The sequence below is a fragment of the Leptonychotes weddellii genome, chromosome 1 (assembly GCF_054177405.1).
Source record: "Leptonychotes weddellii isolate Sample4059 chromosome 1, ASM5417740v2, whole genome shotgun sequence".
In the NCBI taxonomy this organism is placed as follows: Eukaryota; Metazoa; Chordata; class Mammalia; order Carnivora; family Phocidae; genus Leptonychotes; species Leptonychotes weddellii.
Genome location: NC_138369.1, coordinates 82,278,848 through 82,303,580, shown reverse-complemented (window position 1 = coordinate 82,303,580; position 24,733 = coordinate 82,278,848). Strand labels below are relative to the sequence as shown.

At 38.2% G+C, this 24,733-nt stretch overlaps 1 protein-coding gene across 1 annotated transcript in view; it reads left to right on the top strand.

Annotated features, from left to right (window-relative positions):
* Positions 1-1,571: 1,571 nt before the first annotated feature.
* Positions 1,572-24,733, top strand: part of COPB2 (coat protein complex I subunit beta 2) — a 27,524-nt gene continuing 4,362 nt past the window's right edge. The window contains exons 1-13 of the mRNA XM_081803266.1: positions 1,572-1,717; positions 8,733-8,870; positions 12,529-12,615; positions 12,997-13,123; positions 13,986-14,134; positions 16,403-16,549; positions 17,405-17,504; positions 18,136-18,278; positions 18,523-18,722; positions 20,430-20,540; positions 22,442-22,530; positions 22,615-22,721; positions 23,838-24,017. Coding sequence (XP_081659392.1) covers positions 1,715-1,717; positions 8,733-8,870; positions 12,529-12,615; positions 12,997-13,123; positions 13,986-14,134; positions 16,403-16,549; positions 17,405-17,504; positions 18,136-18,278; positions 18,523-18,722; positions 20,430-20,540; positions 22,442-22,530; positions 22,615-22,721; positions 23,838-24,017 — 1,581 coding nt within the window. The 5' untranslated portion in view covers positions 1,572-1,714. The remainder of the gene's footprint in view (positions 1,718-8,732; positions 8,871-12,528; positions 12,616-12,996; positions 13,124-13,985; positions 14,135-16,402; positions 16,550-17,404; positions 17,505-18,135; positions 18,279-18,522; positions 18,723-20,429; positions 20,541-22,441; positions 22,531-22,614; positions 22,722-23,837; positions 24,018-24,733) is intronic.

Here is a 24,733-nt window from a genome sequence, read left to right as displayed (position 1 = left end):
AGCGAGAGAGGGAACACAAGCAGGGGGAGGGGGAGAGGGAGAAGCAGGCCCCCCGCCGAGCAGGGAGCCCGATGCAGGGCTCCATCCCAAGACCCCGGGATCATGACCTGAGCCGAAGGCAGACGCTTAACGACTGAACCACCCAGGCGCCCCTCAACTTACATTTCATAATATAAAACTCCTGGCATTAAAATCCAGTTCCAGACCCACTCTTCTACTATTAAATATCACAGAATAGTAGAAATGGAAAGATCTTTAGAAATTATTCAACCTAATTTTTTTTTTTAAGATTTTATTTGACAGAGAGAGAGCAGAGCGGGAACAAAAGGGAAAAGCAGGCTCTCCGCTGAGCAGAGAGCCCATGGCTGGGCTGGATTCCCGCACCCTGGGATCATGACCTGAGCTGAAGGCAGACGCTTAACTGAGCCACCCAGGCGCCCCAACCTAATTTTTTTTTAATATGAGGAACTCTGAGGCCCATAAAGAGATCACATTAGCAGCAAAGCTCCCACTAAAAGCCAAATTACCTGATGCAGAGTCCATGTCTCCCTCTGAATATCACTTTCTACACACATAGACCCAATTTTAGCTTTTCTGAAAATACAGAGGTCTAAAAAAGCCAAGGCTTCTCTCACGCCAGAGGTATTGGTTCATATGTAACAACTTTTATTTGGCCCACAGGGTTTAAAACAAAATAAAATAAAAGCAGGAGTGTAGGAGGATGGTGGCAGGCAAATGCTCTTGCAGTTTTTTTCAACCCCTGTGGCTCAGGTCCTCATTCCAGAGCTCAACTACCTTAACGAAGAGGTACTCTGATGTAGTAGAAAGAGCACGGGACTTTGAGGACGTAGGAATCTGAGATGAAATCCGGTCTCCAGCACTTACTACGCGGCCTTGGCCAAAGCACTTCTTTGAGCCTTAGTTTTCTCATTAGTAAAATGGAGATAATTCAGATTTGATGTGAGGATTTGAGAGGAAAGTACTCCTGGCACACAGCCGAAGATCGATAAATATTTGTTAAATAAATGAATAACACAGTGGATGCTCAGTAAAGAGCGATCATGCATGGTGGGGTAGTCATCTCCTGGGGGCTCCAGACTGAAGGCTCTTGGCCTCCTTCCAACCTCACAGGCCTGAAGCTCGGCCCCGAGTCAGGCCATTTCTTCCCAGCCTCACTCGGCGCTTGGTCCAGGGCTCGCAGAGAACTCGCTGTGTCTCGTTCTCTAGCCTTGAGGCCTTGGAGCCTTGCTTCCCTCTCTCCCCATCCCTCCCCTCAGAGTCGGAAGGAAGCCAAAGGCGCTCCTCAAGCCACAACTCCACTGAGGGGGAGCTCCCCCTGCCGTTAGCGTCCAAGGGGACTAAGCATTTCGTTTTTCTCATATTTTTTTCTTTGTTTTCTAGTCCTCGTCTTCTTTCAGGAGCCCGAGGTCATTTCGCTCGGCGGTAAAGACCACACCCCACCTTCTCAAACGGCCCCGGGTCGGCTAGGGACAGTTTAGGAGGCCGCGTTGCCTGGGAAACCGGAGAAGGCGTTGGAAAACGTCAGCCCTGCCTCCCGTTTGCGCAGGCGCTAGGACCCTGTCCTCCACTATCGCGAGAATTGCCTCCCGGAAGTTCCACGTCAGTCAGTCGGCTGGTCAGCGGGTCGGTGGGTCTCTGAGGGACTGCGTCGCCGGTGGCAAGTGACGGCTCCCGGGCTCGGACCAACGGAGCGATGGTAGGTCCAGACCCTGCAGGAAGGAGCGGGGCCTCGTTGTCTGAGGCCAATTCTTGGGCTTCTGGACTGGGGGCTGCGGTAAGCAGCGGCCTAAGGTGCCGCTGCGGCCGCCGCCTCAGGCCTTGTGGGGTCCTGGTCCAGTTTGAGTTCTGTGATCGACAAGATCTCAGGTCTCTTAATTATTCTGCCTCCTGTTACCAGTGATCTCTTCTGGTCTGGAATCTGCTGTGCTCTCAGTAATGGACATTTTATAATGAAATATCCTTCATTCTTTAATGTATTTAAAATTTTTTGTATAAGATACAAAACGTGAATTTATTTATTCACTTGTTTACCATAGAGTGTTTATGTGCCCATGCACTTTGCTAAACATTTGCCTCCTAATTCTTATAGCAGCTGGGAGAATGAGTTATAAATAATGTTTATGGAGTGGTTATGATAGGCCAGGCACTATTCTAACTGCTTAACATTGAATTTAATTCTCATAACGCTAAGATGTAGATAAAAGTATTATCCCTCTTTTACTTATGTCAGACCTCAGAGAAGTTAAGTAAACTTGTCCAATATTGAATATTTGAAATGAGTGGTGGAACAAAAATTTGAATTCAGCATAATTCTCTAGACCTTGATTATACCATCTGTCTTTAAATCCCCATATCCAAATATATAAGATGCTGTGGATATAAAGACATGAATAAGCAATGACTCCGCCCTAAAGAGCATCTACTCTATAAAGCAAAAAGAGATGTGTATACAAATATTAAAATTAGCTTCTTTAAGATCCCTTAGGAAAGGATGTTCTGGCTAGGGTAATCCTAAAGATTATATTGGTGGCAGTTTAAGCTGAGTCTTAAATGCATCCAGCTTTTGGAAAATGGAGGGAGACATTTAGAATTAAGGGTACTGTATAAATATCTTTGTATTTCAGAATATCTACTTCATTCAGAGTAGTCACTTAAATGTTGGGAGAAATACAGCAAAAGATCTCGGCTGTGTTTTTTAAACTGGAATTTGTGAATTGGGGGTATTTGGAGGTATACTAGGGTTGCTTAGTCCCCCAGCCCACCTTTCCAGAGCATCACTTTTACTCAGTAATCATTAAACATCCATATGGTAAAATACACACAATTTATAAGTGATGAATTTCCTCATTTGCTAGAGGAAAAGTATGAGATGTGCTGGCCTACGTGAAAGCCCTGATTGTGGTTTCTGGCACACAAAAGACACTTCATGTTTGTTCACTCTAAATTAGAGACCAGTGGAAGGAGTTGAAATTTGTCATGCTAATTAATGAGGCAAAATTAAGAAAAGGATGAAGTAAAAGGTCCTGCTTCCCTGAATGGCCAAGGAATGTGAGGGTGGTGGTTTGAAAGTAGAAAGTTTGAGATGGAGAGGAAGGCATGGCAGTGGAAACACTTTTTTGGTGATTGTAGAGAAGAGCCAAAGAACTCTGATCTTTTCAAATAAAGAGATACAGGTTATTGCTAAAAGCGGAGGAGGCATGTATAGAAGTAGTAACAAGGTTGGAAGTAGTAGATGAATAAAAGCCTTGTGAGGTGTTTGCTATGTCTCAGGAAATTATCTCTGCTGAAATTATCTACTGATCTTCGTTTTGTGTTGAAAAGTAACCTTAAATTTCTCTTCCATTCATGATCATCGTGGAAGATCACAAAAATAAAGATTCAGTGGTAACTTGCCAAGTAAACTTTTAGGTTGTGTTTAAAACCTGTTGAAGGGGAAACATACATTTTTTTAAAAGATTTTATTTATTTGACAGAGAGAGAGCGCACAAGCAGGGGGAGCAGCAGGCAGAGGGAGAAGCAGGCTCCCCGCTGAGCAGTTTGCCCAACACGGGACTCGATCCCAGGACCCTGAGGTCATGACCCGAGCCTAAGGCAGACTCTTAACCGACTGAGCCACCCAGGCGCCCAGGGAAACATATTTTAAATCAGTCTTCCCTGATCTGTGGCCAAGAGAGAATTAAGACTACTGACTTAGGCATCATTGTTTATAATGAATTCTTTTCTCTTAGAATGGTATCCTTGGGAGAATTGAGAAAATACTTATTCACATCATTTTCTTGTCTGTTTAGATGAATCTAGATTGAAAAAAAGCAAGTTTAAACTATTAGCATTTTCTGACTTGAGAGTATTTTAATTTTTGTTTAAAATTGTTCTAATTAAGTTAGAATTAGGTTCTTGTATTAGATTACTGAGTAACTCACCAGTTAGGTTCCCAATTAAGTTACATTAGGTTCCGGTAACTGAAATCCATTAAAATGCTATAAACATTCCTGTTGGTCTCCAAAGGCCTTCATGGACATGGATATAACCCATATTGATCACACATCACATTCACCTACCATTTACTAGTATTATTGCCAAAATACTTTTCTCCAAAGAAATCAGTTTTTTTTTTTTTTAAAGATTTTTATTTATTCATGAGAGAGAGAGAGAGAGGCAGAGGGAGGAGCAGGCTCCCAAGGAGCAGGGAGCCCGATGCGGGACTCGATCCCAGGACCCTGAGATCATGACCTGAGCCGAAGGCAGACGCTTAACCATCTGAGCCACCCAGGCGCCCAGAAATCAATTTTTTTATTGAGGTATAATTGACATAATGTTATATTAATTTCATGTGTACAACATAATGATTTAGTATTTGTATATATTGTGAAATGATCACAAGAGTAAGTAGTTAAGATCTATCACCATATGTGGTTACAGTATTTTTCTTCTTATGATAACTTTTAAGATCTACTCTTAGCAACTTTCAAATATGCGTCACAGTATTATTAACTATATATTATATCCCCATGACTTAATTATTTTATTACTGGAAGTTTGTACTCTTTCACCTCCTTCATCCATTTTGCCCATCCCCACCCCCTGCTTCTGGCAACCACCAGTCTGTTCTCTACATGTATGAGCTTGAGCTGTTTTGTTTTAAGATTATACATATAAGTGAGAGGGCACCTGGGTGGCTTAGTCGTTAAGTGTCTGCCTTCGGCTCAGGTCATGATCCCAGGGTCCTGGGATCGAGCCCTGCATTGGGCTCCCTGCTCCGAGGAAAGCCTGCTTCTCCCTCTCCCACTCCCCCTGCTTGTGTTCCCTCTTTCGCTGTGTCTGTCAAATAAAAAAATAAAATCTTTAAAAAAAAAAAAAGATTATACATATAAGTGAGGTCATTTGGTATTTGTCTTTCTCCAACTTATTTCACTGGCATAATACCCTCAAGTACTATCCATGTTGTCACAAATAGCAAGGTTTCATTCTTTTTTATGTCTGAATAATATTCTTGTGTGTGTGTGTGAGAGATAATATTTTTGTGATCTTCCATGATGATCATGAATGGAATAGAAATTTAAGGTTACTTTTCAACACAAAATGAAGACCACTAGATAATTTCAGCAGAGATAATTTCCTGAGACAAAGCAAACATCTCACGAGGCTTTTATTCATCTACTTCCAGTGTATATATAATAATATGTATGCAAATAATATGTATTATTGCATATATGCATAAAATATATACATATATACAATGAAATATTATGTATAATATGTATAATATACATTTTCTTTATTCATTTATCAGTGGACACTTAGGTTGTTTTGATGTCTTGGCTATTGTAACTATTGGTGCAGTGAACATGGGGGTGCACATATCTTTTCAAGTTGATGCTTTCGTTTTTCTTTGGATAAATACCCACAAGTGGAATTGCTAGATCATATAGCCTGTTCTGTTTTTAATTTTGAGGGGAACCTCCATGCTGTTTTCCACAGTGGCTGCACAGATTTACATTCCAAACGATAGTGCATAGGGGTTTGCTTTTCTCCATGTCCTCACTGACATTTGTTATTTCTTGTCTTTTTGATAAAAGCCATTCTAACAGGTGTAAGGTGATATCTCATTGTAGTTTTGATTTGTGATGATTAGTCACATTGAACATTTTTCATGTACCTATAGGTCATCTGTAGTCTTCTTTGGGAAAACGTCTATTCAGAACCTCTGCCTATTTTTTACTTAATTTTTTTGCTATTAAGTTGTATGGGTTCTTTATATATTTTGAATATTAATCCCTTATCCAGATATATGTTTTGCAGGTATTTTCTCCCATTCAGTATGTTGCCTTCTCATTTTGTTGATAGTTTGCTCTGCAGAAGCTTTTTATATGATGTAGACCCACTTGGTAATTTTTGCTTTTATTGCCTTTGCTTTGGTGTCAAATCCAAAAAAATCATCAAGACCAGTATCAAGGAGCTTATCGCCTATGTTTTCCTCTAGGAGTTTTATGGTTTCAGGTTTACATTCAAGTCTTTAATCCATTATGAATTAATTTTTGTAAAATTAACTATGATTTAAGATAATGATCCAGTTTCATTCTCTCTTCTCTCTCTTTTTTTTTTTTTTTAAGAGAGGGAGGGGGGTGCAGAGAAGGGCAGAGGAAGAGAGAGAATCTTAAGCAGGCTCCACACCCAGTGCAGAGCCCGACATGGGGCTCAGTCTCACAACCCTGAGATCATGACATGAGCTGAAATCAGGACTCAAGACACCCAACCGACTGAGCCACCCAGGCGCCCCTCCTGTTTCATTCATTTGCATATTGTCCATTTTGCCTAACACCATTTATTGAAGAGACCATCCTTTTCCCACTGTATATTCTTGGCTCCTTTTTTGTAGGCTAATTGACCACGTATGCATGGGTTTATTTCTGGGTTCTCTATTCTGTTCCATTGATCTTTGTGTTTTTATGCCAATACCATACTGTTTTGATTGATATTATAGTTTAGAATTACTAAGACTTCATGAATAACGCTTCTTCAGAATATTTTCTGATAGGACACTAATGACATGGGCACAACATTGTGATTTAGTAGATATTTTTATATTTACTTACTAGATATTCTGTAAACCAGGGATTCTCAAAGTGTGATCTACAGTCTTCTAGGAGTCCCCCATACTCTTCCAGGAGGTTCACTATATTGATAATTTGCACTGTTGCTGTAAAACTAATAGAAGGTAAAACTGAACTGCTGGTGTAATGTCACCAAATTGAACTAATAGTATATTTATATTCTTCATTACCACACATTTTTTTTTTAAATCCAGTTTCACTTAAGAATGTCATTGATGAAACAAGGAAAAAATATTAGTTTTATTACATCTTGATACCTCAGCATACTTCTTTTAAAGATTCTGTGTAATGACATGAGAAGTATGCACAAGATACTTCTGTTGCATACTGTTAAATTGCAGGCTTACTTGAAATAGTGACCGACATACTGTGTTTGTTCAGACTTGATTATTTGGCACACATTTTCTAAAAACTGAAATAAGTTAGCTGGTCCCGGGCAGTATTTGTTCCCAATAATAAAATTGGTGCTTTCAAGTGAAAATTAGAATTTTAGAAAACTTCTATCATTGAACTGGGTAAATTACTAATACTTGAAGATGTATCCATTGAGGTAGATGGTGATATTAATGAATGTGACTTTTTGTTACTATATAATGAAATGTGTCAAAATTTTGGAAGATCTGCATAATTCACTGAACCAAAATTTTCCAAATAACCAATGCATGATATTACAAAAGATGCATGGGTCAGAGATCCATTCAAAATACATAATAGGCCAAGAGATTTTTATGTAACAGTATAAAAAGTTCATTTATGTGGTTTCAGATTTCACGTTGCAACTAACCTTTAGGAAACTACCACTTGTCAAGTTTGGGTCTGTATGAAAGAAGAATATTCACAACTATTTATTTTTTTTTTTTTTAAAGATTTTATTTTATTTATTTGTCAGAGAGAGAGACACAGCGAGAGAGGGAACACAAGCAGGGGGAGTGGGAGAGGGAGAAGCAGACTTCCCGCGGAGCAGGGAGCCTGATGCGGGGCTCGATCCCAGGACGTGGAATCATGACCTGAGCCGAAGGCAGACGCTCAACGACTGAGCCACCCAGGCGCCCCATATTCACAACTATTTAAAAAAAGTTACTAGAGCGCCTGGTTGGTTAAGCGTCTGCCTTCAGCTCAGGTCATAATACCAGAGTCCTGGGATCAAGTTCCACATCGGGCTCCTTGCTCAGCGGGGAGCCTGCTTCTCCTTCTGCCTACTCCTCCCCCGCTTGTGCATTCTCTCTCTCTCTGACAAATTTAAAAAAAAAAAAAATCTTTGGGCGCCTGGGTGGCTCAGTTGGTTAAGCGACTGCCTTCGGCTCAGGTCATGATCCTGGAGTCCCTGGATCGAGTCCCGCATCGGGCTCCCTGCTCAGCGGGGAGTCTGCTTCTCCCTCTGACCCTCCTCCCTCTCATGCTCTCTGTCTCTCATTCTCTCTGTCTCAAATAAATAAATAAAATCTTTAAAAAAAAAAAAAATCTTTAAAAAAATAAAATATTTCTCTTTCCAACGACGTATCTTTGTGGGGCCGTTTTTTTCCCCATATACATCAACCAGAACAACATATCACAACATATCGAAGGCCAAAGCAGATATGAAAAACCAACTGTCTCTTATTAAGACAGAATGTTAAAGAGTTTGCAAAAATATAAAACATTGCCACTCTTCTCACTAAATTTCCTTTGAAAATATAGTTATTTTTCATAAAAATATGTTAAGTCAACATGTAATGGGCTTATTTTTGTTAATTGAAAATGAATTAATACATAAATATTTTTAAGTTGTTTCAGTTTTAATGTTTCACATGATAAATATCAATAGATATAACCTACATAAGCAAAAGCTCTTTAGGAAATTTTTTTGAGTGGAAAGGGGTCCTGAGACCAAAAAGTTTGACAACCATTACTGTAAATTTAAAAAATTTAAATACTCTTATGTTAGTATGAGTGAAGAAGTAGGTGCTGGTAGAGTTGAAACTGTGTCTTCAGTTCAGCAAAGTAAAAACTGAATTGTTTTGAAGGCCTGTTAATGCACTGTTTTTAGTTAAGATCTCAAACATGTTTTATTTGGCATAGCAATTTAATGTTTTGAGGATTTTTTATGTTGTTTCTCCTTAGCCTCTGCGACTTGATATAAAGAGAAAGCTAACTGCTCGATCGGATCGAGTTAAGAGTGTGGATTTGCATCCTACAGAGCCATGGATGTTGGCAAGTCTTTACAATGGCAGTGTGTGCGTTTGGAATCATGAAACACAGGTAGGAATTTTTAAGGACTTTTTAGAAACAGTGTGTTAGACTGTGTTTATAATGCAAGAGAAGACATAGAGTCCAGTAGGTATGCAGACTGCTTTCTCAAATAAATTAGTACAGAGTATTTTCAGGAAAGAGGAACTAACAGTTATGGGGGTATAGCTTGTGAGAGAAAATGTTTGGGTCTTGTTACATACAATACTTAAATGTTAAATTCTGATATAGGTTAGTATTTTCTTTGAAATGAAGGAAACTGCCACCAATATAAGGTCACTTGCTCTAGATAAAGTATTGTATAGTACATAATTTTCTATTCAGTCATTATTCTTAAGAATTGGATTTTTAATTTTATTTTTTCCCAAATCCTTGATATAATGATATGCAGATTAACTTTCAATCAACCATTCAAATTATAGAGTATGTCAGAGAAATATTTGTAGTCAGCTTTTGATTACACATACGGGAATATGCATTATACAGATTATTTGCCTTAAATGCTTGTTTTGCTCTTTTTTTTTTTTAAGATTTTTTATTTATTTATCTGAGAGAGAATGAGAGAGAGCATGAGAAGGGGGAGGGTCAGAGGGAGAAGCAGACTCCCTGCTGAGCAGGGAGCCCGACATGGGACTTGATCCCGGGACTCCAGGATTATGACCTGAGCCGAAGGCAATTGCTTAACCAACTGAGCCACCCAGGCGCCCCATTGCTCTTTTTCATCTGAGTAAATCATTTATCCTTCAAATTGGTTTATCTCATATTTTCCGGTCTTTTTTGGTGGTTCTTAATCTTTTTCCTTCAAAATACAGAACATATAATCAGCACTGCCCCATACAGTTTTGTGTCTACTTACACAATCATTATCTTCAACATCCAAGGTTAAGTACTTCATATCCAGACAAAATTCACGTTGAGTAATTTAAGATGGAAAAATAGGCTTGGGGGAACCAAGGTCAGGAATAAACCTAAAAACACCCTTACAGTCTTATGTCCCTATAATGGTACAGAATGACTGCACACTAAACCAGGACCCCATCAGTGACATTTTATAAACATTAACACTTTGTTCTCTGCTTTATGCCAGTGCTGATAACATTGTCTGACACATAGTAAGTACTCAATAATTATTTTTTGAGCTAATGAATAATATTCCATTTATCACTATTTCACTATCAGGATTTCTAACCTCTGCAATTTCAGATCTTGATCTTGTGAATCCATTTGTCTTAATGCAGATAGTATGCATGCTAAATGCTTTTTTTGATCTACTTCTGCTTTCACAGGTTTAATATCTTTGTGATTTTATGCTTATCAGATATGTTGGTGCCTCCGCCAACCCCCACCACACATCCTAATTCTTCCTAGGGATCCCTTCTATCAACTCCATTTAGCCATTTCTCAGCTCTGTCATTTCACTGAAGTATGTTCTAAATCCCAGCTGTATTTTCCTTACCTTTCTCTGGGTTTTACTGTACCGTAACTCTATCCAGTTCATCCACTTTGCCTCTGTTTCCCTTTTGTGCTCTTCTGTGACCTCTGGCAGGGCCACCTACTTCCACTTTCAAAATTCATCTTGTTGGTAACTTCTAATTTCCTTCTTTCCTTCAAGAATGGAGGTCCTGGGATGGACAGTGATTATCCTAGTCCATAGTGCATATCTGACAGCCAGCCTTATAGTAGATACTAAGTAAGTCTTTGTTCAGTGGTTGATCTATTTTTTTTTTTAAAGATTTTATTTATTTATTTGACAGAGAGAGACACAGCGAGAGAGGGAACACAGGCAGGGGGAGTGGGAGAGGGAGAAGCAGGCCTCCCGCCGAGCAGGGAGCCCGATGCGGGGCTCGATCCCAGGACCCCGGGATCATGACCTGAGCCGAAGGCAGACGCTCAACGACTGAGCCACCCAGGCGCCCCGGTTGATCTATTTTTGGTTGTCCCTCTTTTTTTCCCTGTATTTATCACCAAAAGAAGTTACTTGCCACTCATGTATATTAAGAGCAAAATTCTTCAAAGAGGCAAAAAGTTTTTGGAAGTAATTCAAATGTACTTGAATTTCAATTAAGTCTTTGAGGTGGTGAGTGCAATGGTTAAAAATCAGTATGTTCAAATTTGAAGCCATCCTGCTTAATTAAATGATGTGGGCAAGCCTCTTAACCATGTTAAGGCTCAGTTTACTTATTTAAAATGAAGATGATATTGTTGCCTTCCCTATATCACAGGATTGTCAAAAGGATTAAATCAAACTAGATAATATTGTGAGATTTATAAAGTCCCATACAAGTGTTAGTCATTATTTTCCTAATTTACATTAAGTGTATATTGAGTGTGTAGCATTTCCTCCTCTTTAGATTGTTTAGCTTCTAGAATGTGGAAACCATCTCTCGTGTCATTTTTATCAGCCACAGTACTTAACATGGACCTGAACTGTGACTGTTCTGCAGCTGCTTTATTTGTACTGCTCAGCAGATCCCTGGATTTGTTGGCTCCTTATGAGCTTTCGTGGATTTGTCTGTCATCTTACAGATTGTATGTCGTGTTTGCTCTCAGTGTCTGTATTGTAGTCAACTGGTAGTTGTACAGGTTGGAGCTGATGCCCCCATTTATTGTCTTTGTGTGAAGAATCTGTGAAGTCTGGCTTCAGAAGCCAGAGTAGGCTCAACAGTTCTTATGAACCAGTCTCTATTCTTTTTTTTTTTCTCTTAAAACTTTTTTTTTTTAGTATAGTTGACATACAATATAACATTAGTTTCAGGTGTACTAGTTTCTATCCTTTTTATTTAGTGCACATGGTTCATCAGTAAGATTGTGCTGTTTTTCACTACTCTGGTATAAAAAGAGAGATTGCAAAATGATAGTTTGATTCTCAGAAATTTAAAAAATAAAGCATCGAAGTGGGAGGACAAAGAGATGCATTTATCCCTGTTCTTTCTAAGACGGTCTTTTAGTTTTCTGCTTTTATCCTGTATATATTATTCCATTTTGAGCAGCTTGACGAGACATTTAAATCACCGTGTTTTCATGCTTCACTAAAGAGAGGTAAATAGCATTTATATGGAAACATATTGCTAAAGTGTTCAAAGGAATTGTATCTTGTTTATGAGTTTATTTTGTGAGTTGATAGGTTTAATTTTAAAAAGAAAAAACTAAGAGCCAGTTCATTCAACAAATAGTTATTACACACTGGTTGTTTGCCAGCCACTGTTCTAGGCTCTGGGAATACAGTGTGAACAAGATTCTTGCCCTTGGGGAGCTTAGTAGGAAAGATTGATATTAAACACATAATTATGAAAGTGCTATGTTATGAAAGGGGAGTATAAGGTTCTGTGTGGGTTTTCAGGCAGAGGGAACAGGAGGAGCAAAGGTAAGGCTGGGAGTAGCCAAAGATGAGGCTAGGGAGATAGGAAGGGCAGGCTGGAGCACAGAGGATCTGAAATTCCATCTTGTGGACATTTGCTTTCTTTTATCCTTTGTAAGTATTTTAATTTTGAAACTGTTAAAGAAAAGATGGTCTGTTTTTTTCATTTGATTGTTGAACTTTTGTGTTTTAGCCTGAGAATATTTTTAAATTAAGAGTGATCTAAATAATTGGATGTTTTAAATATAACACAGTAGTTTTTTCAGTTATTTTCTCATAACTCAAAGTGTATATTCTTATTAAATTTTAAAGACATTGGTGAAAACATTTGAAGTGTGTGATCTTCCTGTTCGAGCTGCAAAGTTTGTTGCAAGAAAGAATTGGGTTGTGACAGGAGCAGTAAGTAATTCTATGAATTTCTAATCCCTTCAATTTCTTAACTGGTCAGTGATTATGTGAATGATTTTGATTCTTGATTTGTTCATTAGTGTAATGTTTTGAAGCATGGACTTTATACCTTGAGCCTATAGTACACTTTTTTTTTTTAAGATTTATTTATTTTTAGAGAAAGTGAGGGGCAAGGCAGAGGGAGAGGTAGAGGCATACTCCCTGCTGAGTGCAGAGGCCCATGTGGGGCTCCATACCAGGACCCTGAGGTCACTGCCTGAGCTGAAATCAAAAGTCGGACACCTAACTGACTGAGCCACCCAGGCGCCCCTACACTATTTTGCACAGTTTACTTTATAACAATAATAATGATTTCTAAATTTCCATTTCTAGGATGACATGCAGATTAGAGTGTTCAATTACAATACTCTGGAGAGAGTTCATATGTTTGAAGCACACTCAGACTACATTCGCTGTATTGCTGTTCATCCAACCCAGCCTTTTATTCTGACTAGCAGCGGTAAGAGATGACTCCTTTTGGTCATGTGCATCTCTTTGAGTAATTCATTTTCATTCAGTGAGACTTGCAGTTCTTTCTCTGCTGTTACATGTAGAGTTCTAATTCCAAGCAGCCTTTAAACTATGTACATCCATTATCGTGCTATCAATGCTGCTTGCTTTCGTATTTAATGAAATATCAACTGTACTTGGGATTTGTATAGCAGTTGTGCTCCGGTTCCTGTCAGGGAAGGCCTGAAGGTCTAGATGATTAAACATCTGCTGAACAGAAAGCTAATTTACATGCTGGTGGGTGAGTTTTGGCCAGATTGCTGCATACCCTTGTCAGTTTTATCTTTATATTCAGGCTAGTTTGCTCCTTGGTATTATATCTAAAACAGTGGACTTTTGGAGGGTAATTAAAACAAGTTGCACTGATTTGGTAATAGCTCTTTGAAACATTTTTAAGTTAAAATTGAGAAGTAATTCAAAGCTTTTTTTTTTTTTTACCATTTTTATAAGAGGAATGCTTATTCCCTAGTCACTGCCATCATTATTCAGTCATACTTAGATTCTAATCAAACTTGTGTTACTCTTCTGTAATTCTGTAAAGCCCACTGAGTCTTTTTTAAAATTTTTCATGAAATTTTTGTATTTGCTAGTAGTAATTTTTCTATTTTATCTCCACTCTTCTGTAGAGAGTTAAGTTTATTCTTAGGATAAATAAGGATTTTGAAAATCTGTTCAGTTCTGATTCTATTTCTTTAAGTCATGGAATGTATGATTTCTCTTAGATTTGCTGCCTTTAGGCACAAAGACTGCATCTTAGTTCTGAATGAAAGAAATATAAATGACAACTAACTTGAGACTTTCTTTTCACCTAGATGACATGCTTATTAAGCTCTGGGACTGGGATAAAAAATGGTCCTGCTCACAAGTGTTTGAAGGACACACCCATTATGTTATGCAGATTGTGATCAATCCTAAAGATAACAATCAGTTTGCCAGTGCATCTTTGGACAGGACCATCAAGGTAGGGTGTCTACTATTTGTATCTGTTTTAATGGTGAAATATAGTTGTTTTAGATATTTTACTACTGGCTGCCCAGAAAGTTATTCTTGCTTAGAAGTTTCTCTTAGAAGCTCATATTGAAATCAAAATAGGACTTCTCACTTTGTTAGCCAATGTATAGTACATCATTAGATTTTGATGTAGTGTTCAACGATTCATTAGTTGCGTATAACACCCAGTGCTCATCATGACACGTGCCCTCCTTAATACCCATCACTTGGTTACCCCATCCCCCCACTCCCCTCCCTTCTGTAACCCTCAGTTTCCCGGAGTCCAGAGTCTCTCATGGTTTGTCTCCCTCTCTGATTTTTTTCCCATTCAGTTTTCCCTCCCTTCCCCTGTGGTCCTCCGTGCTATTCCTTATGTTCCAGATATGAGTGAAACCAAGGACTTCTCACTTTGGTCCAAAGGGACACACTCTGTTTAGAAAAATATTGTGGCAACTTGATGCTCTTAATGGGAGGAGTGTTTTTCCATGTCAAAGCAATATATTATAAGACTTTTAAACTACTGTAAACCCAGAATAAGAAAGATGCCAGTATGTCCTCTTACTTCTGTTCCCTCTCCTTTTTGTGTATTTCCTCTATTTCCTCTTTCCTTTCAGTGTATTCATTGTTGACATCTGCTGATTATTAATGATTTACATTAAAATTTCCTCTACCTCCATTCTCTTTTCCTTACTGCATTTCTCTGTACTGCTGCTAGGTATCTTTCTAAAACGGATTTCACCTTTCTTTTCCCAATCTAAGGATAAAGTTCCACTACCTTACTGTTAAATATGAGGGTTTCCAAGACTAGCCACAGCTAATATTATGAGATATCTCCTATAACCCTGGTCTATCCACCATTCTCTAGAGATGCCATGAATGCTCATAAAACCTCATTCAACTGTTAACTCTGCTTGCAATACTGTTTATTCTCCCTTTTTACTTTTTTCCCTCTGGAGAACTACTCACCTTTCAAGTCTTATTAGCACAATTACTTACTCTGAGAGGCTCTCTTCAGACATCCATTTCACCTCTAGACAGAGCCAATCATGCTCATCCCATTCCTTCCATTCCTATGTGTCTCTATTCCCTTCATTTTGAATGATAACTGATGTGTCTCCAGAAATGTTTTATCTCCCAAAATGTTGATGTTTGGGGCAGAAACTGGGTGTCACCCCCCACTCCCTCAAACAAATACTCGGTAGCAAGCAACACAATACCTTGCTTGTACTAAACACTTAATACATGTTGCGTGAGTGTAGTCATACTCCCTTTTCCATTACAATACTTAAAATGTCTCTATATACATAGATTTAAAGTGGTATATTGCATTAACGTTTGCTTACGTGTGTATGCTTACATCTTATAACATTCCTTTAATTAATATAAAATGTTATATGTTATTTGTCTGATAATTTAGTATTAAATGATATCTGTCTAAATCTGTTAGGGTTTTGACCGTACTTTTTTTCCATTTTGCTGGATTGTCCTTGCTTTTGACATAGGTTGGAAACTTTGAAATTAGTTTCCAACTTTCTTCACTAAAAGGTGTATCTTGAGACCATAAATTGTCTTATCTTTGGCTCTAGTAAAGTTTGTTGTATATAGTAGGTATTTACTGAAGTATTTACATTTGTTTATGCATCTTTATACTTCCCAGAGGGCCTCCTATGTAGGAGGTGCTCAATAATTATTTGTAAAGTTAAAGCTCAATACTAGTGCTGTGGTAATGTTTGACTGCTTTTCCATACTTTACATTTTTTAGTTACGTGGTCATTTTCTCTTTTTAATATACCTTACTAAACCCACTTTCATTATCTTTATATTAAAATTCTCATAAAATCATTTCTTACCCCTAAAGTATTGTTCTTTAGACTATAGCCTGTGGATCACTGGGGTGTCTATTAAAAATCTCTTTAAAAATTTTAAATATAAATTTTTTTAATTTTTTTATTATTTTTTATTCTTTTAAAAATAAAAATGTTAAAAATTTAAAAATAAAGAGAAATCTCTAGGGATAAAGCCTGGAAATTGGCATTTTCAGAGAACACCATAGTTATTCTGCCCCCTGGAAAGTCAAGTAAAGTGAGAAAGAACAGAAATAAATGGGTGAAAAAAAAAATGTACATTCTTTAGTTTTCCTCTCCTGGGCTTTGGCACTTTATATGTCAGAAGTGTGGTGGAGCTGCCTTCTGAAAAGCAAGGCGCCTTACTGATGGGCAGATGCTGTTGCTCTCTAAAGGTGTGGCAGTTGGGTTCTTCCTCACCAAACTTCACTCTGGAGGGACATGAGAAAGGCGTGAATTGCATCGATTACTACAGTGGTGGCGACAAACCATACCTCATTTCAGGTGCAGATGACCGTCTTGTTAAAATATGGGACTATCAGGTACAGTTTTTTCATAATGTTACTTTGTCATATGTTAGACATGGATTTCACTGTTTCTTACAGGACAGTTAAAACTTGGGTTATTGAACTCTGTTCAAAGCATAATAACTTAAGGCTTCAATATTTGCCTCTAAATAGTAGTCCCAGAGTTCTCCATAAAAATGAAAACAAATGCTTATCAAGATTTTAAAATAAAACGCCATTATGTTTATTTTTCACTCAATAGTAGAAATTAGAAATTTAAACATTTTGACTAAAATGAAGTATTACACCGTCTAGTATTCTCACTGGTAGACTTCTGTCTATATTTGAAAATTAGCAGATAAATGAATAATATCATGACACAGCCATGGTACAGACATTTTGCCACATAGGTTTTGTAAACCTAGTTATGACTTCTTGTTACTATGCTTTTTCTCTCTCAGAGACAGATTGAGTTTCTGTTTTCTGTTTCTCACATCAGAATTTCCATAAACAGTTAATAAAATGAGGCCTAGAAAACCAGTGTTACTTAGAGGCTTATTCAAATTTGTGTTTAAGTACAGAATAAAATTATTAAAGATACTATCTTAGAAGTTTGGGAGAGAAAATATTCATATGAAAACCAGATCTTTTGAGGTGTGTGTGTTTTCTTCTTTAAATGTGATAGTTACAATTACATTTCCCTATATTATTAAAGAATTAGAGAAAATATGCAGATAAGATCATTGTGTTTCAAAAATTTCTGTATCGAAAATTATTTAGTTGCAATAATCACTCTCATTTATAATGTATCTGTGCACTGGAAAAATTAAGGATGAGTTACTTGTTTTTCACTAAAAAAATATATATATACTTTCTGTGTCTTGATTACAGAATAAAACATGTGTACAGACACTGGAGGGACATGCCCAAAATGTGTCTTGTGCCAGTTTTCATCCTGAGTTGCCAATCATCATCACAGGTTCAGAAGATGGTAAGTTCGAAATGTATGTTTATTCCTGTGCTTGTAATTACTAAGTGGATATTTAAGCCAGGTAGTGCCCTCCATTGTAATTGGAGATTTCTGAGAATTTTGCTCTTTTTATTAGAGTAGAATACTTGAGCTGTAAGAGAGCGAAGGGGCATTGTTATCTTCATCATCATCATCATCCTAATGTGTTTTGACTATTAAATAAGAGGACACCCAGAAGTCCTAGAGAAAAACTGTGAAAAAGCCTGTCGGTGCTTTGGAGTCTAAAAACCTGGGGTCATATTCACGTGCTTCCACTTCATGCATATGTGGTTTAGGCAGATTATGAAATGGGAACAGACATATCCACCTCATAGGATTATAGTGAAAAGAAAAGATCGTGGGTAAAGCATCTGCAGGTACCTAGTAGGTGCTGTGCTGAGGAAATTCATTATTTTACATGGAAAATCACATTTCTTAGTTTCTTATAGTTTTCTATTAATTTATTTATGTTGCTTTATAAAATCACCTATAGATCAAAAAATTAAGCTGCCAGGAAGCTAATAAAAAAAGACTTCCCTATGGCCGGTTCACCTGACACAGTTCATTGTTAGATGTTCAAATTAAAAGGGAGTGTTCACATTGTTCTTTTTAGGAACCGTGCGTATTTGGCATTCAAGCACATACCGCCTTGAGAGCACGTTGAATTATGGAATGGAGAGGGTGTGGTGTGTGGCCAGTCTGCGAGGGTCCAACAATGTCGCTTTGGGCTACGACGAAGGGAGCATCATTGTTAAGGTAATCTCTAATTATACTCTCTGAATAAATGAACATAGTGGAAGCAGTTTTCCTTGTATCTTGGTACAGTCATCTTCTAAGTCGCCAATTTTATTACACTGGCTCTTCTTTCATTAAGCACAAGAGATTAAGCACTAGAGATTTAAAGTGGAAGAAAGGAGCCTTCTGTTAAATGAAAATAGAAAATGTTTATTTTGCAGTTTTGTTTTCTTTTATTGCTAAAAGCCATTTGTCATTCTTCCAGCTTGGTCGGGAGGAACCTGCCATGTCCATGGATGCCAATGGAAAGATAATTTGGGCCAAGCATTCAGAAGTCCAGCAAGCCAACCTGAAAGCAATGGGAGATGCTGAAATTAAAGATGGAGAAAGACTGCCACTAGCCGTCAAGGATATGGGCAGTTGTGAAATATACCCCCAGACTATTCAGCACAATCCTAACGGGCGGTAAGCCAACACCAGAATCTCTCCTGAGCTTCTGTGTATGTTAGAGCAGGGTTTGCATATCCACAGTGTATACCACTTTTATTCTGTGGTGGGCTTCCCTCATGAGCTTTTGCCCTGGAATCCTCAACACAGCTGCAGGCAGCATGCCAGTTGATTGAGTTGGCATGCAAGGTGAAAGCATATTTGCCTTTCTGGTTTTGTCCCACCACACAATTTTGAACAGTTAAATAGTTTTGTATTTATTCATTTTAAATGTACTGGGTTTGTGTTCTCCTTTGAGGGCAGGTATCATATCTTACCCTGAGACTCAGTAGGTACTCTAAATACTTGCTAACTTAAGACGAAAAGGTGACTCTGAAGTAAGTAAATGTCCTTTGAGAAAACTGGGAGATTGGTAATAATTCTGCTTCTTATTTGTAATTTGAACCATCATTTTTGTTTCTTAAGATTTAGAAAGCACCAAACATCTTGAGTTTCAAGCATGAGTTTAAACCCGTGCACCTTTAAAAGTTACTTTACAGTAGATGTGGGCATCTTATAATTCTGTGCTGAGTATTGAAAAAGACAAGCTGTGTAAACCAAATGTACTACTTGTTCAGTAAATGATATCCATAGTTACTTGTAATATAATTTTCTTAGGAAGATTAAGAATGCATTATATATTTTTTCACTTAATGTCATAAAACATTTTTTTTGCTGCAAGTTTTGCATTTTACCATTGGCAATCTAATAGCAGCCAATACAATATATAAAAAATTAAAGATTTTAATTATCAGAGAGAGAGAGCACAAGCAGGGGGAGAGGCAGGCAGAGGGAGAGGGAGAAGCAGGCTCCCCTCTGAGCAGGGAGCCCAATGCAGGACCCCAGGACCCTGGATCATGACCTGAGCCGAAGGCAGACACTTAACTGACTGAGCCACCAGGCACCCCAAAGCAGCACCCTCTTATGGTGTAAATGTAATGAGCAAAGTGCTAGGCATCTTGGTGCTCAACAAATACCAGTCAAGGGGTGCCTGGGTGGCACAGTCAGTTAAGTGTCTGACTCTTGATTTTGACTCAGGTCATGATCTCAGGGTTATGAGACTGAGCCCCACATCGGGCTCCACGCTAGGTGTGGAGTCTGCTTAAGATTCTCTCTCTGCCCCTCCCCCTTAAAAATCAGTTGGATTATTAGAATCTTTTTTTTTTTTTTTTAGATTTTTTATTTATTTTCTGACAGAGAGAGACACAGTGAGAGAGGGAACACAAGCAGGGGGAGTGGGAGAGGGAGAAGCAGGCTTCCCGCGGAGCCAGGAGCCTGATGCGGGGCTTGATCCCAGGACCTGAGATCATGACCTGAGCCGAAGGCAGATGCTTTAATGACTGAGCCACCCAGGTGCCCCTGGATTATTAGAATCTTGGCCCCTGTGCATCTCCAGCCATTCTTATCTTCCTGCCCCAAGTCTCCTTTGTTTATAAGAGAAAGCCACTGCAATAAGATTTTCAGCAAAACCCCATCTTTATGTTTTTGGAATTGTTGGGTAGAATATTTATGTCTTGCTCTGTGTTTGAAGAATTGTGTAACTTTAAAAGATACTAGATTCAGTTGTAACAGTCAACTGAAGTAGCATTTGTTATTAGAAGTATTTTATTATGAAGATGAAGCATTGTTTCATAACTTCCACATTTCATTGGTCCTACTTCTCTCCCTGGCTTCCATAATTTCCAGGTTTGTTGTGGTGTGTGGTGATGGTGAGTATATCATCTACACAGCAATGGCATTGAGAAACAAGAGCTTTGGGTCTGCTCAGGAGTTTGCATGGGCCCACGATTCTTCAGAGTAAGTTTTGGCTTGTGCTATCCAGCTGGCCCTGATTGCAGATGGGTGATCTATGTGCAGCTGTATGAAACATGTTCCGAAGGCTCAGTGTTGGCTGTGCTTCTTCGTGTTCAAGGACAGTTCTCACCAGCGCTACCTTTGCCCTCTCTGTATTCCGTATTCAGCAAATTCACTCCAGCTCATCTAATAATCCCATTAAACTGGGGGCCTAGCACCCATTTCCTTGCTGGAGCCTGTGGCAGGGCCTGGTGCTTATGGATGGGCTCAAGACAAAGTAGGCTCTCCCTGTGACCTGTGTCCTGAGGTGCTGCCAAGTCCTAAGCCAACTGGGAGAGAGTGCGGTCTGATGTCTTTTTTTTTTTTTAAGATTTTATTTATTTACTTGAGAGAGAGAGAACATGAGAGGGAAGAGGGTCAGAGGGAGAAGCAGACTCCCTGCCAAGCAGGGAGCCCGATGCAGAACTCAATCCTGGGACTCCAGGATCATGACCTGAGCCGAAGGCAGTTGCTTAACCAACTGAGCCACCCAGGCACCCAGTCTGATGTCATCTTGATGAGAATTTCATTGAATCTTTTTTAAAACTCATTTTCTGTGATGTTACCCAACCCCCATTCTTAAAACAAATTCTGTCTGAATTTAAGAGTATTCATAAAATACTCTCATTAAAAAGAGGAAAAATCATTTAACTCTGAATTATCATACTAGGTGCTAATTCTTTATAATTCTTTATAGTAGGTACTGGTTACCGAGTGGTTCCTTCTTGATTCCTTTTTGGTGCGTGTAATATAAAATATTGGGGCTTTGGTTTTTTGTGACCGCACAAATGAATTACATCTTCATTTTTCTTAGTTTTGTTTCCTCCATATTTTGTATTGCCCCTGCCCTCAATAGTAAGTAACCTGAGCCTCAGTTTTGCATATAAGGTGCATGTTTTTAAATTTTTTAACAAGATATACTGAGAGATAAGAATTTGTTTCGATCTTTTCATAAATTTCCTAAATACATTCATACATGCAGTTCCAAATACTAAAATGTACTTTGATATCTTTTTAAAAAAAAAAATTATAGTTCATGGATTGCCTTATCACTCTTAACATACCTCTGTTTTGATAATTTGTTTCTTTTTTTTTTTTTTTTAGCTTTATCCAGCTAAGGCCCTATTCAGCATCTTTCCTCTCTTGATAGGAATGCTCATCAGATCACCTCCTTAAATACTCTTGATTATCCAGCAACAGCCACAGTCCCTCTTTTCAGGAGGCCTGAATATACACAATGTTCTAAATTGTTGCCAAAAATGGCTGAGCCACATATAAAAGTTTTTATTTTTAAGTCACCTTTATTGAGTTGTAATTTATACAAAATTAAATGCACTATTTTAAATGTACATTTCAGTGAATTTAGGCAAATATATACAATCTGTAACTACTAGCACAGTCAAGACAACATTTCTGTCATCCCCAGAAAATCCCTTTGTTTTCCCTTAACAGTCATTTCCTTGGCTGCAGACAAACACTGATTTGCTTTTTGTCACCATGTGGATTAGATTTGTCTTAAAGTTTAATATAAATGGAGTCCTACAGTATCCACTCTTGTGTCCGGCTTCTTTTGCTCAGCATAATGTTTCTGAGATTCATCCTTATTGTTGCGTGAATCAGTAGTTGGTCCCGTTTTGCAGAGTAGTGTTCCACTGTATGAATATACCATAGTTGATTTAATCACTCACCTTTTGAGGGATGGTGGGTCTTTCTCAGTTTCTAAGATGTTTGTAAACCCTAATAATGTGTGTAATAGTGTAAAACCCGTAATTCATTACTCAGATACATTTGAAAATATTTCTAACATTTGATGCAAGTATGGTTTGGTATATAATATGCTATGTTTTCCCTTCCTTTCCCCCCAGATATGCAATTAGAGAAAGCAACAGTGTTGTAAAGATATTTAAGAACTTTAAGGAAAAAAAATCATTTAAACCAGATTTTGGAGCTGAAAGTGAGTGCTATTTATTTATGACACAATTTTAGAAGTTTTGCAGTGGCTCAAAAACATCTTAGCCAAAATCTTTTTTCTTTTTAGGTATTTATGGAGGCTTCTTACTGGGAGTCAGATCTGTAAATGGCTTAGCTTTCTATGACTGGGACAATACAGAACTCATACGCAGAATTGAAATTCAGCCCAAACACGTGAGTTTTCCCTCCATTGTTACTTTTGGAATGTGCACCTTTGTGAGGAGCTCTGGGTCCCTGAGGCAGAGAAATGTCCTTGTACCCAGCTGTCCCGGTTCCACTGTGTTGGACACAATACCATTTACTTCAAGATTGCTCAGAAAATCAGAATTGTAGTATATGAATGAGGCAGTAGACATTGGGTATTTTGAAAAGCATCAGAAGCTATACAAATGCGAAGTGCTATTCATGTTTTAAATGGCGTTTGACAGAATATAAAAAGTATGCTTTGAAGACAGGAAGTCAGGGAGCTCTTAACTTGGAAAGGGCTAGGAGCTCCCATACCATTCAGAAAGCCTTCTCATACTTTACCAGATGATGGCTGTTTAAACTTCAGGTAAATGTCTCCAGTGACAGAGTTTTCTACCTTTGGAACTACCTGCTGCTTTGACAGTTTTCATTGTAACAAAATTCTTTGGAGACAAATCCACCTCCCTAGGGTCCTGGTTGTGTCTTTTACAGCGTGCAGTCTGAGTGGGCACTAGTGCCCCAACGGGGCAAAAATTGGTTACTGAGGGTGAGGAAAATTCACTCTTTATCTATAAAGCATATCTATATGTATATATATATGTTATGTATATATATACACCATATGTGTATGTATATGTGTTACATATGTATAAGCATATGTACATACGTATATATATATAGTATCCATGGTATTAAAGTTTTATAGGAGAGGTGAGGAAAAAAATGTCTAAAATGGTTCCTGGGTGGGCATGATAATGAAAAAAAGGCTGAAAAACACTTTTCTAGAGCAATAGGGACTAGGCTGCTGCTCCTAAATTACAGCACGTACTGACAGCTTTCCTTCCTGTCTTGTCTCCCTTGGGTCTTTCCATTTCTAGGCTAAATAGTGAGGCACTGCCCTGTCCACCCTCCAAATACATACATACACATACGTACATATGTGTGTGTGTGTATCTACATATACACACTATGCACTACATAAAATTGTTAAATGCATACTTACTGTCCTAACATAAGAAGACAAATGTTAGAAACAAAGTGTATGCAGTTTGTCATACCACTCAGAAATCCGACATTGTTTGTGTTTTGTTTGTCATGTTGTAGATTTTCTGGTCTGACTCTGGAGAGCTGGTCTGTATTGCCACTGAGGAGTCATTTTTTATCTTGAAATACCTGTCGGAAAAAGTCTTGGCTGCACAGGAAACACATGAGGGAGTTACTGAAGATGGCATTGAAGATGCCTTTGAGGTAATTGACCAACACAACTTCAGCTTTGTTTTTAAATGATTTGTATTCGTATAACAGAACTTCACTGATTTTAATAAGTTAAGTTTAGGGAAAGTAAACATTTAAGGAATTCCAGTGAAATCTAAAAATTAAAGTCTTGACTGAAAGATCAGAGTTTGAAAGTATGTATGTTTAAAAGAAATTTGTACTTTTGATTTTAGGAAGTCTTTAGATTCATTTTGATATCTTTCAATAAGGAAATTAGAAGGTGTTTGGTCTTCAGACAGTTTACCCAGAGTGATTTACACGCTTTCAAATGGTAAAGTTAAATCATCTGTTGTGGAGATGGTCCTGGAAGATTTTATGAAATACCTCCTTTTCCAGTTTCATGTGTGTGAGTTTAGATCACCACTTTTTAGATCACAGCTCTGATGCAGCAGTGAGATTCTGCATTACAGATATACTCAGCCAGGAATCTGTTTTTAAATAGAGAAAGATGATAGAAATTCCAAGGAAATATTTTCTTTTAATTTTTTATTGTTATGGCAGTCACCATACATTACATCTTTAGTTTTTGATGTAGTGTTCCATGATTCATTGTTTGTGCATAACACCCAGTGCTCCATGCAGAACATGCCCTCTTTAATACCCATCACCAGGCTTACCCATCCTCACACCCTCCTCCCCTCTAGAACCCTCAGTTTGTTTTTCAGAGTCCATCGTCTCTCATGGTTCGTCTCCCCCTCCGATTTCCCCCCCTTCATTTTTCCCCT